Source organism: Tamandua tetradactyla, chromosome 19, assembly GCF_023851605.1.
Source record: "Tamandua tetradactyla isolate mTamTet1 chromosome 19, mTamTet1.pri, whole genome shotgun sequence".
NCBI classification, from domain to species: Eukaryota; Metazoa; Chordata; class Mammalia; order Pilosa; family Myrmecophagidae; genus Tamandua; species Tamandua tetradactyla.
Genome location: NC_135345.1, coordinates 73,856,128 through 73,874,152, shown reverse-complemented (window position 1 = coordinate 73,874,152; position 18,025 = coordinate 73,856,128). Strand labels below are relative to the sequence as shown.

The 18,025-nt window shown below is 43.3% G+C and overlaps 1 protein-coding gene across 10 annotated transcripts in view; it reads right to left on the bottom strand.

The window, feature by feature from the left end:
* LOC143663323 (mitogen-activated protein kinase kinase kinase 9-like) overlaps nt 1-18,025 on the bottom strand; it is an 80,472-nt gene that overhangs the window by 14,153 nt on the left and 48,294 nt on the right. For 6 of the 10 annotated variants that reach the window (XR_013165901.1, XR_013165899.1, XR_013165900.1 and 3 more), the window contains 2 exons: nt 14,336-14,470; nt 504-744 (listed from right to left, as the gene is read on the bottom strand). Coding sequence is in view for 7 of the 10 variants with exons in the window: in XM_077137071.1 (XP_076993186.1) it covers nt 504-744; nt 14,336-14,401 (307 nt within the window). In the remaining 3 variants the exon portion in view is untranslated. Of the gene's footprint in view, nt 1-478; nt 745-14,335; nt 14,471-15,536; nt 17,909-18,025 lie in introns of those variants that run through there. The other 4 variants (XM_077137069.1, XM_077137068.1, XM_077137066.1 and 1 more) reach the window with 2 other exon arrangements.

Sequence of the window (18,025 nt, the reverse complement as noted above, 5' to 3'; positions counted from 1 at the left end):
TCAAAGTCCTGTGAGTTAAACATAAACTCAAGTGCATTCAGAGAACTAGTCATTTAAATAAACCTTGACATGAGCTATTCTGCAAAGGCAAGATTTCTCCTGTCTCACACATATATACCTTGAAATTTACAAACTGCTCTCCCACCCCACCCCAATCACATGCTTCCTTCTCCAAGTCTGCCTAAAAGGAAAGGTGCCTATGTGAGCAGCCATGCTTCTAGCAGCCTGGACCACACTCACCTATCAGTTCACTCTATGTGTTCAGTCACAGTCACTAATGTCCCTAAAGTGGGTGAGACTTTCAGCAGGCCAGCGTCTTTCTACTGAACAGAATGGCCGATTTCAACAAAGGTCCATTTTGAAACCCTAGGTCTTGTGTTTCCAAAAGCTCAGTTCCTACTACTGGGACAGAGTAGGTAGTGATCCTTGCCCACACCAAGCCCTTGCCCCACTCCACAACCAGGCTCTCTGTTCTCACTTCCAGCAGGCTCCTGGCCACTGACCAGAGGGAAGGCTGATGTGGTTGCTATCCTTGAGCTTCAGACAGCTCTTCCTGAACTTGCCCATGCTTTTTTTCAGTCGGGGCTTCTCCTGGCACAGCTGATGGAGGATGATATTAAGCTCCCATTCCAGGATGTCAATTTCCCACTCAGCCAGCTCCTGCCCCTTGTGCTGCAGCAGCTCTTCCAGGTTCTTCTGCTGGAGTGCAGCCCATGTCAGCTCCTCCTCCCAGGTGCGGAGCTCCTGCAGGACAGGTGGGAACCATGAGAGAGAAGCAGGACACTGAGTGCACAGCGGTTAGGGGGGTAAAGTCAGAGACCCCAGAGGGCAAGTGCTCGTGGCAACCTGAGGGACTGGCCAGGCCCTGCAGAACTTGTACTAGGTACCCCATGCTCCAAGTCTCCAGTGGAGAGAGGAGGCTGGTAGTTAACTGATCAATGAGCCCCTAACCACCATGGATGGTGGGGAAAGGAAGGCGTAACATAGGCGTACTGAGGATGCAGCCAGAGTAGCTAAAGCCACAGGTCAACCCCTAGAGAGGGAAGCTGCGAGCTCCCAGCTACTCCTTGAACCTTGCTTAAAACTGCCTGTGGCTGAAAACTATAGTCATGTATTTGAACTCCGAAGTCTAAGTTCTATTTTATTTTTTTTCATTTTATATAGGATTAAAAAAAAGACAAACAGAACTACATTAATGTGATTTAACTTAAAATATGCCCACTGCAAATGAATCACCCTCCAGGCATCACCTAACATTCAAATAAAAACAAATATATGTTTAGGACATGAATAAAACACTTTCATGAACTTTTCATCCAACTTGCCCTCCATCCCCAAGAGAATGTCAAAACAGCCATGAAAGTGATATAAAGGAGATACGTAGGAAGACGATTAGCACCTTGAAAAGTGTTAACAGGGTAGTGGCATCATGGGATTGACAAAGCCTTCCTGACCAAAAGGAAAATAAGACAAAACGAAGTTTTAGTGGCTAAGAGATTTCAAACAGTAGAGAGGTTATCCTGGAGGTTATTCTTATGCATTATGTAGATATCCCTTTTTAGTTTATGGTGTATTGGAATGGCTGGAGGGAAGTACCTGAAACATTGAGCTGTGTTCCGGAAGCACTGATTCTTGAAGATGATTATATAACCAAACACCTTTTACAATATGACTGCTTGACTATGAAAACCTTGTGTCTCATTGCTCCTTTTATCCAGGGTATGGACAGATGAGTGAAAAAGTAACGTTAAAATAAATAAATAATGGGGGGGAATAAAAGGAAAAAATTGGGTAAATTGACTTACTTGTGGTCAATGAGAGGGAGGTATAAGGGGTATGGAATGTATGGGCTTTTTCTTTTTTCTTTTTCTGGAGTGATGCAAATGTTCTAGAAATGATTACAGCGATCACCAACGTGATGATAATGTGAGTCATTCATGGTACACTATGTATGGACTGCATGTGTCTGAAGATTCCTCAATTAAAAAAAAAAGATAATACAGAAAATGTAAAGCCAAAATAAAGAAAGTTACAGGGTGAGTACCAACAGTTGTTGAATAATTGCTGAGTCAATGAATGAATGAACTAGAAATAGGAAGAAGAGATAGAAGATAATTTTCTAAATGCAAACCTTTATGTAAACAGGTTCATCATAATTTCCACCAAGAGGGCAGTGTGACAGACACTGTGGGCCTCCACAGATGGAAGGCGGGAAGACTTGGGCAAACCCCAATCCCAAGCCCAGATGTCCAGGTGGCCAGGCCCTGGGAGCACAGACATTGCCCAGCACTCACTTAGGTATCACAGAAAACTATATGGCAGAAGGAAGGCTACTATTACACAGATCTACCTCACAGGCTGGCTTTGATTAGCAACTAGATTTATGGGAAAGGAAACTCTATTCTTTTCAAGTTAATTGAGATGCTGACTGTATGAAACTAGTTTCAGAATTTAAAACTTACATATAATTGACATAAGATGGTTCAAAATGCTACATTAAATAGTACACTTTAACAACCTACATTGTTAATTTATGAAGAAACACTTAGAGGAGATGAGATCTAGACAAGATGCTAACACAAGGTAACATGTAATAATCAACATAAAAACTGATCAAGTGTGTTGAAAATAATTCAAAACCATCAAATACTTTTAGCCAGGATTATCAGAAAAATCTGGTAAACTATTTAGAACAAGCCAATTATAAACAAAAAACTTTTAAGTGAATTTAACTTTACTGATATTTTATGGTACTTTTGGTTCTTTAAAATTTTAAATGATTCTACTTTTTTCACTTGTTTTTCATAATGTATAAATAAGCCTTTTGGTATATGAGATATACAACCTTTGTAAGCAATCTCAGGTTTGGTAAGTACAGTCCTAGAAGAGTTTATATACTTAAGGATACCAAGATTCATTCTTTTATATCATAAATATAACTTTTAGAAGAAATTCTACCGTTCTCTCATTCATTGAACTGTCACTTATATGGACCACAGGTCCTGGGTGAGATTTAGATGACCTAAAATGGAAAAAAGTTAGTTGGACTTTTTTTCTCAAAAATTTTAATACAACTAAATGAGAATAAATAGATGGGAAATAAAGATGTCTGTATAAAGGATACAAACATTTCAGTAAGTAATACCTTGATACAGATCAGAGCAGGAAGAGGAAATAAAATGGAAATAATTTGCATGTTGATACAAGCCAGCAAAATTTGAATTAAAGACCTCCTGTGTAAGAAAGACTCTTGGATTTAGTCAAATCATTCCATACCCCAGAAACCAGTACCCAGAAGGGTTCTCCAAGCTGAGGTTTCTACATGACTGTCAGTGTTGGTCTCATGCCGCCTGTTCTAGTTTGCTAGCTGCAAGAATGCAACACAACAGAAATGGGTTGGCTTTTTAAAAAAGGGGATTTATTTTGTTAGTTCTTCAGAGGAAAGGCAGCTAACTTTCCACTGAGGTTCTTTCTTACATGGGAAGGCACAGAATGGTCTCTGTTGGCCTTCTTGCCAGGCCTCTGAGTTCCAACAACTTTCCCCAGGGTGATTTCTTTCTGCATCTCCAAAGGCCTAGGCTGAGCTTTGAGTGCCGAGATAAGGTATGCTGAGGTGCTTTGGCTGTGCTACACTGCGCTCTCTCATTTAAGCAGCAGCCAATTAAGTCAAATGTCATTCATTGCAGCAGGCACACCTCCCAGCCAACTGCAGGCGTAATCAGTAACAGATGAAATTCACATACTATTGGCTCAGGTCCACAGCAACAAAACTAGGTGACTTTCACCTGGCCAATTTGACAACTGAATCTAACTACCACATGTCCACCCCTCCTCAACTTGGCAATAACAAGCATCACCTTAAACAGGTGCAAATAATTATCTTCTGGCTGCGGATCTGGGAATCATAAAACATGTTATCTGATGCCAATATGCAAAGGAGGACAGTCAGGATCAGAGAAACTGGAAGGAAAACCTGCACAGCAAACACCATTGGATTTCAAAATCTGAAAGTCATTTATCCTTCGGCTTTAGAAACTGGCAATCCCACCCTTTCTGAGGGCCTATGCAGTGGCCCGCCTCTTTCCAAATCAACCTCAGGGAACATCGAGGAGACCACCTTTTTCTCGGCTCCACTCTCTCCAGGCATCAGGGCCACCCCTGGGCTCTCTGCCATTTCCAGGGCACATGCTGAACCCCACCATGTGGCGGCAGCCAGGCTCTCCCCAGTCCCCCAAGGAATGTGTTCTACCTTCTTCAAGGCCTGAGGCTGCACGACTCTTCCACTGCAACAAGGTTGGAGACTCTTCCTCACCCTCTCCATGTATATGGGTGGGTCCACTCTCCAGGCTGAGGTTTCTTGGCTTCAGGCCTGAGCTTCCATGGTTCTTACTCTGCAAACTCCAATCTCTCCCTTTTATGTCCACCTTTGTCCAGATTGGCAGTGGTTCCGTTTACACCAACAGCCTCTTCAAGCACTCCAGGACTTCTCCTTCGTTCTCTTCACATTTCCTCCAGAATCTTCCCCTTAGCCATCCAAAACACTGTTCCAACATATCTGGTATTTGCAAACTGCAGCAGCACTCCACTCTCAGATACCAAAATCTGCTCTAGTTTGCTAGCTGCCAGAATGCAATATATCAGAAACAGAATGGCTTTCAAAAGGGGGAATTTAATGAGTTGCCAGTTTACAGTTCTAAGGCTGAGAAAATGTCCCAATTAAAATAAGTCTACAGAAATGTCTAATCTAAGACATCCATCCAGGGAAAGATATCTTGTCTCAAAAAGGCCAATGAAGTTCAGGGCTTCTCTCTCAAGTGAGAAGGCACATGGCGAACACAGTCAGGACTTCTTTCTCGGCTAGAAGGGCACATGGCGGACATGACGTCATCTGCTACCTCTTTCTCCTGGCTTTCTTGACAATCATAAATAAATAATGCTGCTATAAACATTGGTGTGCGAATGTCCATTTGTATTCTTGCCTTCAGTTCCTTTAACTATATACCTAGTAATGGGATGGCTGGATAATACAGCAATTCTATACTTAGCTTCCTGAGGAACCACCAAACTGCCTTCCAGAGCAGTTGCATCATTTTATATTCCCACCAACAATGGATAAGTGTGCCTCTTTATCCACATCCTCTCCAGCACTTGTCATTTTCTGTTTGATTTTATTTAATGTCCATTCTAATGGGTATCAGATGATATCTCACTGTGATTTTGATATACTATACCAGTTAATAGCTGATGATGTTGAGTAACTTTTCATGTGCCTTTTAGCATTTGTATTTCTTCCTCCTAGTGAGGAAGTAACAACACATATACCCCCACCTCCTGGCTGAAGATGCAGAAGTAGGGAAGAACTATCCTCAACAAAAGGGGCAATTCTTCAGAGGTGTGATTGTGAGAGCAGGAAAGAGATAGTGCTTTGATATGTGATGAGTTTAAGGGAGGGTATTTATTTCATGGGAGGATTTCCTATGGGTTTAAATGCCAAAGGAAATGATTGAGGAATAGAGTCTGGTACATAACAGTTGTCCATTAATATTCAACAAATAAATTATTGAATTAATTAATAAATGGTAGATATTAATGTTGAACTGAATATATGAAAATCTTGAGAAAGGAGATGGAGGTAAAGGAGAAAATGGGGAAAGATTGCCTTTAGATAGGAAGCAAGAAACCTGCTTTCTTTTAAAGAAAGAGAAGTTGAGAAAGCTTATTGATATATCATCTACCATTATTATTATTGATTTTTGTAGAAACAAAATCACCTGCTGGGACTAATATTAGAAATCAGAGTTTGGGATGATGAATACTAGAAAGAAGGAAGGAAGAAGGAAAAGGAAAAAAAAAGAAAATGCTAGAGATTTGAGAAGACTGAAGGAGCTTTGAGGTATGTGTTGCATGGGGTGGGGTGGGAAATGGGGCTGGAAAATTAGACAAGCATGGAAAGATTGTTAGAGTATTAGTTTGAATATGTAGCATATTAGAAATTGTGATATTTTGTATAAGCAGTGATGCCAATCTTCCCATTTGTGTAACTTTTTTTTTCAGCATTCAGCTTCTGATGGAGTTATCTGTATCCTTAGAATAAAGCCAAGGTTTAGTTAAGTACAGAAGTGCAGAGAGTATCCAGCGGAGATTTTAGAATTCAAATAATACTTTATTAATCATGGAATTCCAGCTTGGAAGAGGGTGGATCCTTTGGCAACTTTCAAGTAAAAAAGAAGCCCCAATAATTAATGGGGAAGAGAATACAGAAAAATTTGGAAGACCAGAGGGAACTAGACTGAGGAAAACAAGAGGGGAAGAAGTGTGGTACAGTCACTCACTTCAAAAAGATCCAGAACCCAGACCTCATAGTTGAAAGGAAGGTCCTTTGCATATGGTGTTAGGAGGGTAATTTCTTTTCATACTGGACTGTGGGATGGATGTTGGAAGCAAAATAAAAATGAGTATCATTTCATCATTATCTCTGTGGTATGGAGGTGATGTTTGTGGATGGCAGGTGGCCTATCGAGCTTGAATGCATCTCAGCTCTTGGAGACAGTTCTGTTTCTAAAACTGGTAAGCATGCAGATAAATACCTATTTTATTCTTAGCATAGATTTAAATCAAAGGAAAGGAAACAACAACTAAAGACATATACTTTCTCCCTAAAAAAGCAAATCATATGTTCCATTTCCCATCACCTACTGGTTTGTTCTATATTTACTCATCTCCAGAAATTTGAATTCAATACACAGCAGTGATTGCATTTTTTATAGAAAAGAAAGAATTAAAGTACTTATCATTAAGTCTCATATTTTCCCAAGTAATTTATTAAAGAAAAAGCTAATAAGTGGTCTGTGATTAGTATACATTTTCCCACAGGTATGAGTATATTAATTTCTCTATTTTCTGAGAAAGGTAAAAGTGTTCTCATTTTGCTACCAAGGAAACAGTCAATAATACCAAAATTTCTTTATGAGTTTTTTGCCCCCTCCTTCCTGAGCTTAAAGAGAGTTTCTTGAAGTGATTTCTTTAGACAATTTCATTTAGTCTTTCTCAGTTTTGGGTGGGGTGTATCTGTTCTTTGTTCACTTCAGATAATTGCAACACATAATTATCTAAAGTGAAGAAAATAAACACATTTCCAATGTCCTGATACAGCCATTTTACTATATCTACTTTTTAATTTACTCTATCTGTATTGTAAAAAACAAGAAATGAAAAGAAATTTGGAGATGACAAGGGGCATCTTGTTTTATAGTCTGCTTTTTCACTTAAGAAACTATTAACATGTTCTGTGTAATTAAATGTTTCCTACAATCTGCTGTTTGATGGCTACTTTCCACTGTGTGGATGAGCTGTAGTTTATGTGTTAAATCTCATACTTTTGAATATTTACACAGTTGCCATACCTATTTTAGAAGCCAAAAACATTCTTGTAGATAAACCCTTGTCAAGTGCAAAATTTTATCACAGCAAACAGCCCAGAGAAATGGAACAGATGTATCTATGGGACGCATGAGGTTAAGGTTTTATAGTTCATATTGACTTCTAGAGGGTCTTTATCCATTTAAATTCTCAACTGAAAATGAAAGCGTTCCTTTATCCTCATTGTCTGGAAAAAAATGTTTTTTAACCATTTGTTTTAATTTCCTCATTGCTAATGTGGGCACCTAGCCATGAGTTGGTTTAAACAGTGAGGATTTATTGGCATAGAGTTTTGAGGCTAGGAGAAAGTCCAATATCAAGGTATTATCAAGGTGATGCTTTCTCCTGAAAAACTGGGGCTGGTTGCCAGGGATCCTTGGTCCTTGATGTTTCTGTCACATGGCAATGCACATGGCAGCCTCTCTTGGCTTCTCCTTTCTCTTTTGGTTTCTAGTGACTTGCAGCTTCTGGCTGCTCCTTCTGTGGCTTTTTCCTGTCTGACTTTCTCTCTGCTGATAAAGCACTCCAGTAATCCAGATTAAGGCCCAATCTTTTGTGCCACACTTTAACTGAAGCAACATCTTGAAGAGATCTTATTTACAATGATCCACACCCACCCAAAAGTATTAAATTTAAGAATATGTTTTTCTGGAACACACAGCTCCAAAGTGCCATACCAATCATCCTAAACATTTTTAATATGTTAGGGAAAAAGCACTCTATTGTAATTTATAATGCTTGATTAATGTAAACCTGAGTGATTTCATATATTCATTTTGTGATCCATATTATTTTTCAGACATGCCTAAATATACCTTTATTATTTTTCTTTTGTTAGAGGTTTTCCTAAGTGTTAAGGATTTTAAACAAATTTTTTCATATGTCAGGCTACTTTTTATTGACTTATTGCATGCTATTTCAATTTATGATGCTTTTAAAACAGACTGTAATTACTTTACATCAAAGTAATTCATAAAAGTGATAACACATGAAGTCATTCCAATGAGTCAAGGATTTGAAACTGTTTCCCTTACTCCTCCCTACAATCTTCTTGCCCAAACAATAACTGGTCGACTATTCTGATTCTAATTGTTCTCACCATATTCCTAAATAAAATAACAATTCCTCTATTTCTTTAACCATCAACTTCAGACAGTAGCTACTGTTGTCCCTCTGTGCTGGATGACAATTTATTTTACCTATAGTTTCCCCTTTCTTGCTCCTTCCTCTTAAAGGTTGATGGTTATAACATTATTTTTTCTTCTAACATTGGTGAACTGTGTTCCTTTAATTAATACACTTACACCTTATACTGGTTTGAAAGTTTTATGTACCCCAGGAAAGCCATGTCCTTCTAATGCAATCTTGTAGGAGCAGACCTATTGTTGGGTGGGACCTTTTGATTAGGATGTTTCCACAGGAGATGTAACCCACTCAATTGTGATTGGGACCTTTTTTTTTAAATGTATTTATTAATTAAAAAATTAAGAAACAAAACAAAACATCATACATAATCAGTAATTCACAATATCATCACTTAGGTGCATATTCATCATTTCTTAGATCATTTGCATTAATTCATAAAAAGACAATAGAAAAAGAAATAAAACGAACACAGGAACGAAAAAAAAAGACTATACCTACCATACCCCTTACCCCTCGCTTTCATTGATCACTAGCATTTCAAACTAAATTTATTTTAGCATATGTTCCCCCTATTATTTATTTTTATTCCATATGTTCTACTCCTTTGTTGACAAGGTAGATAAAAGGAGCATCAGATGCAAGGTTTTCACAATCACACAGTCACATTGTGACAGCTGTATCATTATTCAATCATCCTTAAGAAACATGGCTACTGGAACATAGCTCTACATTTTCAGGCAGTTCCCTCCAGCCTCTCAATTATGTCTTGAATAACAAGATGATATCTACTTGATACATAAGAATAACCTCCAGGATAACCTCTCGACTCTGTTTAGAGTCTCTCAGTCATTGACACTTTGTCTTATATCACTCTTCCCCCTTTTGGTCTAGAAGGTTTTCTCAGTCCCTTGATGCTGAGTCTCAGCTCATTCCAAGATCTCTGTCCCACGCTGCCAGGAAGGTCCATACCCCTGGGAGTTATGTCCCATGTAGAGAGGGGTAGGGTGGTGAGACTGCTTGTTGTGTTGGCTGGAGAGACAGGCCACATCTGAGCAACAAAAGAGGCTCTCTTGGGAGTGACTCTTGGGCCTAAATTTTAAGTAGACTTGACCTATCCTTTGCAGGGTTAAGTTTAATATGAACAAACCCCAAGACCGGGGGCTCAGCCTATAGCTTTGGTTGTCCACACTGCTTGTGAGAATATCAAGAATTCAACTTGGGGAAGTTGAATTTCTCCCCGTTCTCACCAGTCCCTGAAGGGGACTCTGCAGATACTTTTCCCCTCACTGATTGTGATTGGGACCTTTTGATTAGAGAGAGATGTGATCCATTCAAGGGGAATCTTTTTTTAAATTTATTTTTTATTTTTTTATTTTTTAAATTTAAAAAATTAACAACAAAAACATTAACATATCATTCCATTCTACATATATAATCAGTAATTCTTAATATCATTACATAGTTGCATATTCATCATTTCTTAGGATATTTGCATCAATTTAGAAAAAGAAATAATAAGACAACAGAAAAAGAAATAAAACAATAACAGGAAAAAAAAGATTATACATAACATACCCCTTACCCCTCACTTTCATTTATCACTAGTATTTCAAACTAAATTTATTTTAACATTGTTTCCCCTATTATTTATTTTTATTCCATATGTTCTACTCGTCTGTTGATATGGTAGATAAAAGGAACATCACACACAAGGTTTTCACAATCAGAGTCACGTTGTGAAAGCTATATCATTGTTCAATCATCATCAAGAAACATGGCTACTGGAACACAGCTCTACATTTTCAAGGGGAATCTTAATACGTTTTGTGGAGCTCTGTATGAAGAGAGTAACAGGCAGAAATCTTAGAGTTCAGACCTAACACAGAGAGCAGAGAGACAAACCCAAGACACAGGTGTTTGGAGATGCTAAGCTAAGACATGAAACCCAGAGTCTATCCTGGAGAAGCTAAATGAGGAGCCACAGATTCTTAGGGTGAAAGCCACTGAAAACAGGAACTTAGTGAACCATCTGAAACTAGAAGCTGGAAGAGAAGGACAGCACATGACATGATGTTCCTTCAAATGTGACAGAGAAAACCCAGATACTATAGGAGTTTTCTCAGAGTCAATCTATCTCTTTCTGGATGCCTTAATTTGGACATTTTCATGGCCTTAAGACAGTAAATTTGTAACTTAATAAATCCCCTCTGAAAACACGAGACCATTTCTGCTATATTGCATTCCAATAACTTTAGCAAACCAAAACATGCCTACATTTCATTTTCAAATATTTTATTCAGTATCTAAACTCCCCTCTGGGTAAGATGAGAATTTTTTTAATCCCCTTTTCTCCTCCCTATTGGAAGCTACATTCTTCCTTTTACAAATTGTCAAGGATGTTGAGATTTGTGCATGTCTTCACTTGTGTATTATAATCACAGTAATGTCTTACATGTGTCCATGAAAATCAGCAAGCAATCCCTGTATTATTATACCTAAGTAAATATTCTTCACTGCTGAGCCAAGCATCCCACTAGGAGAATATTCCCTTTCTTTAGATATTCTAGAAACAGAAGATGCCTAATATCAATGTCTTGATTTTAATTTAGCTTAAAATTAAAAGGTGCTCTTTTCTTATTCTGAAATTTTGGGGAAATGTCTCAGTTGAGTCACCAAAAATAAGGTTATGGTGTTGTTTCAATACAAATTTATAACATCTTATAAAAATATTCCTCCAGTCTGCATGCACTGAGCTTTTTTAAATAAGAAATGATTGCTGAATTTTAGCAATATCTTTTGATATATATATATATCAAGATAACCATTCCTTCTTAAAACAATTATGCTAATAACATTAATATCAAACATGTTGCCCTATCCTTGAATATAATTTACTTAATTTACGAATGCTAAAGAACTATTTTCCTCTAGAATACTTAAACCTGGTTGCTTAAAATAAATCTACCTTTGTAAGGTTTTCATTTTAATGATATGCTATATTTATAAAAACAGTCTGTTAGTGTATTAGTTATATTTTGCTGCATAACAAATTACCATAAAAGTTCACATCTTAAATCAACAAAAATATCTTATTTCCCACAACTTCTGAGGACTGGGAATTTAGGAGTGCCTTATCTGACTGGATCCCTCAGGAGATTGCAGTCAAATTGTTGAGGCTGCTTTCTTCTGAAGACTGAACTTTGGAAGAAGAATGGGCTTCAAGCTCAGTCAAATGGTTGTTGTCATTGCATGGACCACTTTAAAGAGTTTTTTCCTACATGGCATCTTGTTTCCCGCTGAGTAAAAGATATAAAAAAGAGGAGAGAGACTGAAATAGAGAGACAGAAGAGAGCAAGAGAGAGAACCCACATTGGAAGCTTTAGTCCTTTATCACCTACTATCAAAGTGCCTGACCAACTTTGTATCGTATACTATTGATACATTTGGTTACACAAACCAGCCTTGGCAAAATGTGTAAGGACCCTATAAAAGAGTGTGAGTACTTGCAGGTGGAACTTGTGGGGGGTTATACTGGAGACTGGCTATTGTAGGAAGCAATGATTCTGTAACTATGCTTTGGAATTGTAAAAGGGAAGGAAATTTAGCCTTATCCTTCCTTCCTGGCCTTCCTCACTCCCTTCCTTCTTTCCTTCCCTTCTTCCATCCATCCTTCCTAGTGCTTTGTTAAACTAAAATTGCACACTTTTGCTTGATATAATTAAAATACATACTTTTATAATTTTTCCATGCATATTATTTTGAAACCTAGTAAGCCATTTGATTAGTAAACAGAATCAACAGGAAATATCTGAAAATAGAAAATTTCTAAAACTGTCTCATGTAACTGTGGGAATGCAGAGTCCAAAATCCGTAGGGCAGGCTGTGAAGCTGAGGACTCCGATGGAGGGTCTAGAAGAACTCCACAGGAGAGGCTCCCCAGCTGAAGCAGGAAGGGAGCCTGTCTCTTCTGAATCCTCCTTAAAAGGCTTCCAGTGATTAGATTAACCATCACTCATTGCAGGAGACATTTCTCTTGGCTAGTTACAAATGGAATCAGCTGTGGATGCAGCCGACGTGATTGTGACTGAATTCTAAGAAATGTCCTCATGGCAACAGACAGGCCAGCACTTGCCCAACCAAACAAACAAGTACCAGCACCTGGCCAAGTGGACACATGAACCTGACAGTGACAAACCCTATACCCTGACAATTCCATTCCTGGGAATTTATCAAAGGTACAGGAAAGCCAGGTCCACAGAGGGCTTTCCACAAGAATGGTCACAGCAGTATTGTTCATGACAGACAAAATTGGACACTACCATATTTCCATCAGCAGGAAAATGGATGGATTGCAGGATTCCCATGCCATGCTCAGCTGTAAAAATGAGTGAACTACTGATAAGGCAACGACATGGAATAATCTCAAAAACATTCTGCAGAGTGAAAGAAACCAAACCTAAGTTTATTTTCTGCTGGATTTCCATTTTTCAAGTTCTAGCACAGGCAAAACCAATCAGAACTGAGCTGACTGGAGGAGAGAGAAGCCTCAAAACCAATGCACTCAGCTAAAGCTGCCACCTGACATGGCATCTGCTCTCACCCAAAATGACAGGAAGCAGGGAGCCAAGAGAGCTGCACCGCTTGGTGTGCTCTGGTCACACAGCCTGCGGACTCTCGCCAGCCTACCAGGCCCCAAAGACCCCTGTTGGCCTCCTCCTGCCCAGACTTCCCCCTCAGGCTAGCCCTCCCTCCACCTCACCCCACTACTGGCTCCTAGGTGTCAGCACTGCCATGTAGCAGAAATTCACCCTGATGTGCCCTACTCAGCCTCCACCCTCGACCCTCTGAGGTGCCTGGCAAGGCCAGCCAGAGCATCCCACCATGCACAGTGGGTGCACTGCCTCAGCCGTGGCCCTGGCTGCTACAGGTGTGCCACAAACTTATCTGTGGCCTTGCTGTCATCCCACCTGCACAGTTTCCACAGAGCACCACCTGCCTCAGCTCCAAGACACCATGGCCTGAGAGGGCTGTCCGGATGCTCCAAACCCAGCCCCGTGCCTTGACTGCTCTGCCCTGCATCTCTGGATAGGGTACCCTCCCCATCCCCAGCCAGTCACCTCTGCTCTGCCAAGAGCCACAGTGGTCCAGGCCATGCCTTCACACCACCTGCCCCTCCACCTGCATCGTCCTCACCCGACACCCTGAGTTTCCAATAGTGTCTCCACTCTCACACCTACGCAAGGCCCACACTCACGAGCCACAACATCCAAGACAGCCTCTGGGGGCCTGGGGTGTGTGCAAGGAGGGGAGATGAAATGGCCTCCAGAGAACCCCTCCGCCTGCTGCCCAAGAACAGTGACCTTGCCCCATTGTGGAACAGGACTGCATGGGAAAAGCATGGGGAATGGGTCAAATGAGGTTGAGAAATGCCAGGATGACATCCCAGTTCTACCCCAGGGCTCTCACGGACCCACAGAAAGCCTGGCCTGCTTCCCCCTCCAACCTCGACCCCTGAAACCATAAGTCTGCGGAGGGCTGGACTGCAGGCAGATGCACTTGGATAGACAAGGGCCTGGGTCTCCACCACCTGAGGCTTTCTCCCCCTGGAGAGCAACCCCAAACACAGACACCCCCAAGCAAAAACACTGGCAGCTGGGAGATAAAACACCACATTGACCTTGGCCTCTCTGTGTGGCATCCCCACCGGCGCCTCCAGGGGCTCATCTACACTTTTGTTCTGCGTGCCTCACAGCCCTGAAGCAACACTTACCAGCAGAGGCTCTCCAGAACCAGCCACCAGGGCTCGGAGTTGCTGCCCAGAGGAGTAGGGAGGCATGAGTACGCAGCAGCTGTGAGAAGCAGCTCACCTGATAAAACTCCTGCAGCTGGTTCTTCTGCAGGCTTGCTGGATGGAAAGAAGAAAAAAGTGAAAAACCATTAGACACAGAAAATGCCTGACAGCTGTGCACAGACCCACCTGTACAAACATCCTCCACAAGGGGGTACCCCAACCTGGCAAAGGGCAGCCCCTGGACCTTGCACCCACCCTGTCACCCACCTTCCAGGCACAACTCAGGCACTTTGTCTCAGGGGCATGCCAGGGGCCCTGGGGAGGAGGATGTGGTGGGGGGAGGGGGGACCCCTGGGGGGTGGTTAAAAGGCACAGGGACACTTGGGGTTCACCATGCAGACCTTAGGGGGGGTCATTGCAAGGACCCTGGGGGAGAATGCAGTGGGGGACTAGGGGAGGGGTGTCACACTGCTAACACATGCAGGCACATGGTGGAAACCCTGGGGGGATGGATACCACAGAGACACTGGGTCTGAACGCATGGGGACTGTGGAGGGTGGACACCACGGGGAACTGGGAGTGGATACCATGGGGGACCTGGGATGGACGCCATGGGATCCATGGAGGGTGGAGGTCACAGGGACCTGTGGTAGACTCTGTGGGGACCTGGAATGAAGGGATGGGGACCATGGAGTCTGGATGCTGTGGGGGCCGTGGAGGGTGGACACCGTGGGAACCATGAAGGGTGGATGCCATGGGGACCTGGCATGGATGGTGTGTGGACCTGGCAGCGGATACTGTAGGGACCTGGGGTGGGCACCATGGAAAACACAGACAACCTCTGTGTTTTGGGGACTGTGCAGGGTGGATGCCACAGGGACCTGGGGTGGATGCTGTGAGAACCGTGGAGGGTGGTAACCATGGGGACCTGAGCTCGACACCTTGAGGACCTGGGCTGGATGCCATGGGGACTATGCATGGTGGACACTGCAGTTTCCTGGGGTGGACACCCTGGGAACCACAGAGGGTGGATGTCACAGAGACCTTGGCTCCGAACAAGGAGGATGTGCCCACTGGAGAAGAGAAACATTCAGACTCCTCGCCTGCCCACTGGCACGGTGGGGCCACCTTGGAGGGTGGCAGCAAGGACGTGGGGGAAGTAGTGTCATGCAGTGGGCACCTGTGTGAGTGTCTTTGGAGGCCCTGGGAGGCGACGAGGATGTGCTTTTCCACACGGCCCTGCCCTGGCCTGCCACCTCTGGGAAGCTGGAATCCCTGGCTCTGTGGTGCTTATAAAGCAGAAACTTCACACACACCACGAAGGGAATTGTTCAGAAGGGGGGGTGGCATTCACGGGGTCAGCAGTAAATGTCGGGGCTTTGAGGACAGAGAAGCCCCAGCCCTGCTGAAGGGATTTGGGCCTAGGGCACCTGGTCAGGACTGCCCAGGCAGTGACAACATGAGGCACCCTGCACAAGGGAGGACTGCCCTGCAGCTGGGGCAACTCAGCCTTGTCTGGTCCCTGTCACTCCACCCTGGGCCACAGGGCGGCTCACCAGTGCCCGCCATGGACTGCTGGCCCTGCCCAGGCCAAGAGGCTGGGAAGAAGACTCTGGGATGTGCAGGAGGAGACCTCAGGATGGGACCTTGGCACTAAAGCCCACTTGAGCACCAGCCCCAGGTGGGACAGGCTCCAAGTACCTGAGATGTGGGTGGGGCCTGGAGGCCCTCTCAGGACAGACACACAGCCAGGAGCCAGCCAGCAGGTGTCACACCAGGCAGAAGGCCAGGAAGTGACCATCCACGCATCTGGGAAGCCAGGGTAGCGCCAAACTCAGTGTAGCCCACCCAGCACCAGCACCAGAATCAGCCCCTCTTTCCTCCTCTTCACGCCCGGCTAGAACCAGCAGACACCATCAAAAGATGAACTACACAACTGAAAAGGGGCACGGGATATGAACACACTCAGAAGCCCACGAAGAGATGCTCAGCTCACCAGTCACTAGAGACACACAACCCAGATCACAAGAGACCACCTCATACCACTCAGATGCCCATAACCATCATCAAGAGTTAAACTTTAAATAAACAATGACAACACCAGGGAAACCCCGGATACTGTGTCAACACGAGGGACACCCAAGTCAGTAGGCTAAGCCCTTGATCCTGAGGCTTACTCTTGTGATGCTTATGTTGGGAGCAGAGAACCTTAGCCTACCTATAGGCATGCCTATGAGTTACTTCTGGAGGACCTCTTTTGTTGCTCAGATGTGGCCTCACCCTCTTGAAGCCCAACTCTGCAAGTGAAATCATTGCCCTTCCCCTAAGTGGGACCTGACATCCAGGGGTGAAAGTCTCCCTGGCAATGTCGGAAGTGACTCCAGGGATGAGCCTGGCCCTGGCACCGTGGGATCAACAATGTCTTCCAGACAAAAATGGGGAAAAGAAGTGTTAACAAATAAGGTATCAGTGGCTGAGAGTTCAAATAGAATTGAGAGGCTCCTCTGGAATCACTCTTATACATGCTGCATTTACACATTGCCACCTATCATACCTTGCCAAACCCCAACCAAAACCGTTCCTGCCAATCCTAAACAACATCTCGGGCAACACATAAAAATAGACAAAGGTTCCATGCACTAGGGTAACTTTCAGTAACCTACAACCTCCACGTGAGTCCCTGGACCAGAGAAATACAGAGGGCCCAGCCCTTCCAGAACATCAACTCGTTCCTTCCATCCCCATACCCCATACCCCATATTATCGACAGTCCCTTCCAACAGTGAAACAGTTAAAAAGGGCATAGCCCTAAAGAGTGGGAGGAAGACCAAAGATGGAGATTGAGTTATACAGAGAAGGTAGGGTTTAACAAAGGAGTATGGCTGCAGAATCATTGAACCGATGTCCCTTTTAGTCTCCAGTATCTCAAGCAGTTAGAAGTAAAAACCTCAAATTGTGGAATTGTAACCCACACCAAAAACTGAAAGCTGTTCTACTAATGTGCCTTGAAACTTGCTGCTCTTTTCTATGTCACATTTCTCAACAACAACAACGAAAAAGCAATGACAAGCCCTGGCAAAGATGGGAGAACTGGAACCGCGCGCAGCTGCTGCCGGGACCTGTGCGGCAACTCCGGAAAGCAGTAAACAACTCGCCTGTGCCAGCACCCCACTCCCAGTGTGCGTGCTCCGAGAGCTGGAAAGCCGCCGAGAACACCTGCACGTGGTGAGCACTGCAACTCCCTCCACAAGGACCGCACAGCGGGGGCCACGTGGGCGCCCACCACGGAAGACCCACACACAAACGGGACCAGCCATAGGACCGGGCGCTGTCGCACCACCAAAGGAGCAAAGGCCTGACGCGCGGGAGAGAAGCGGACACGGAACGAGGGACGCGGTCAGCTCCAAGTACTGAAGCGCCCAGAGTAGGGACATCCTAGAGAAGGGGCAGACTGTGGTCGCCAGGCCTGGGGGTGACACGGGGTGACTGCGGGGTGACAAAGTGTTCTAAAGTAGATTAATGCAATGGTGGCGCCAGTTTGTAAAGACGCTAAACAACATCGCGGTATAGGCTTTAAACAGGCGCTTTTACGGTATATAAACTGCATCTCAGTTAAAGGTAGGTATAAAAGAAATTTAAGATATGAATTTGCACAGCATTTAAGTAAAA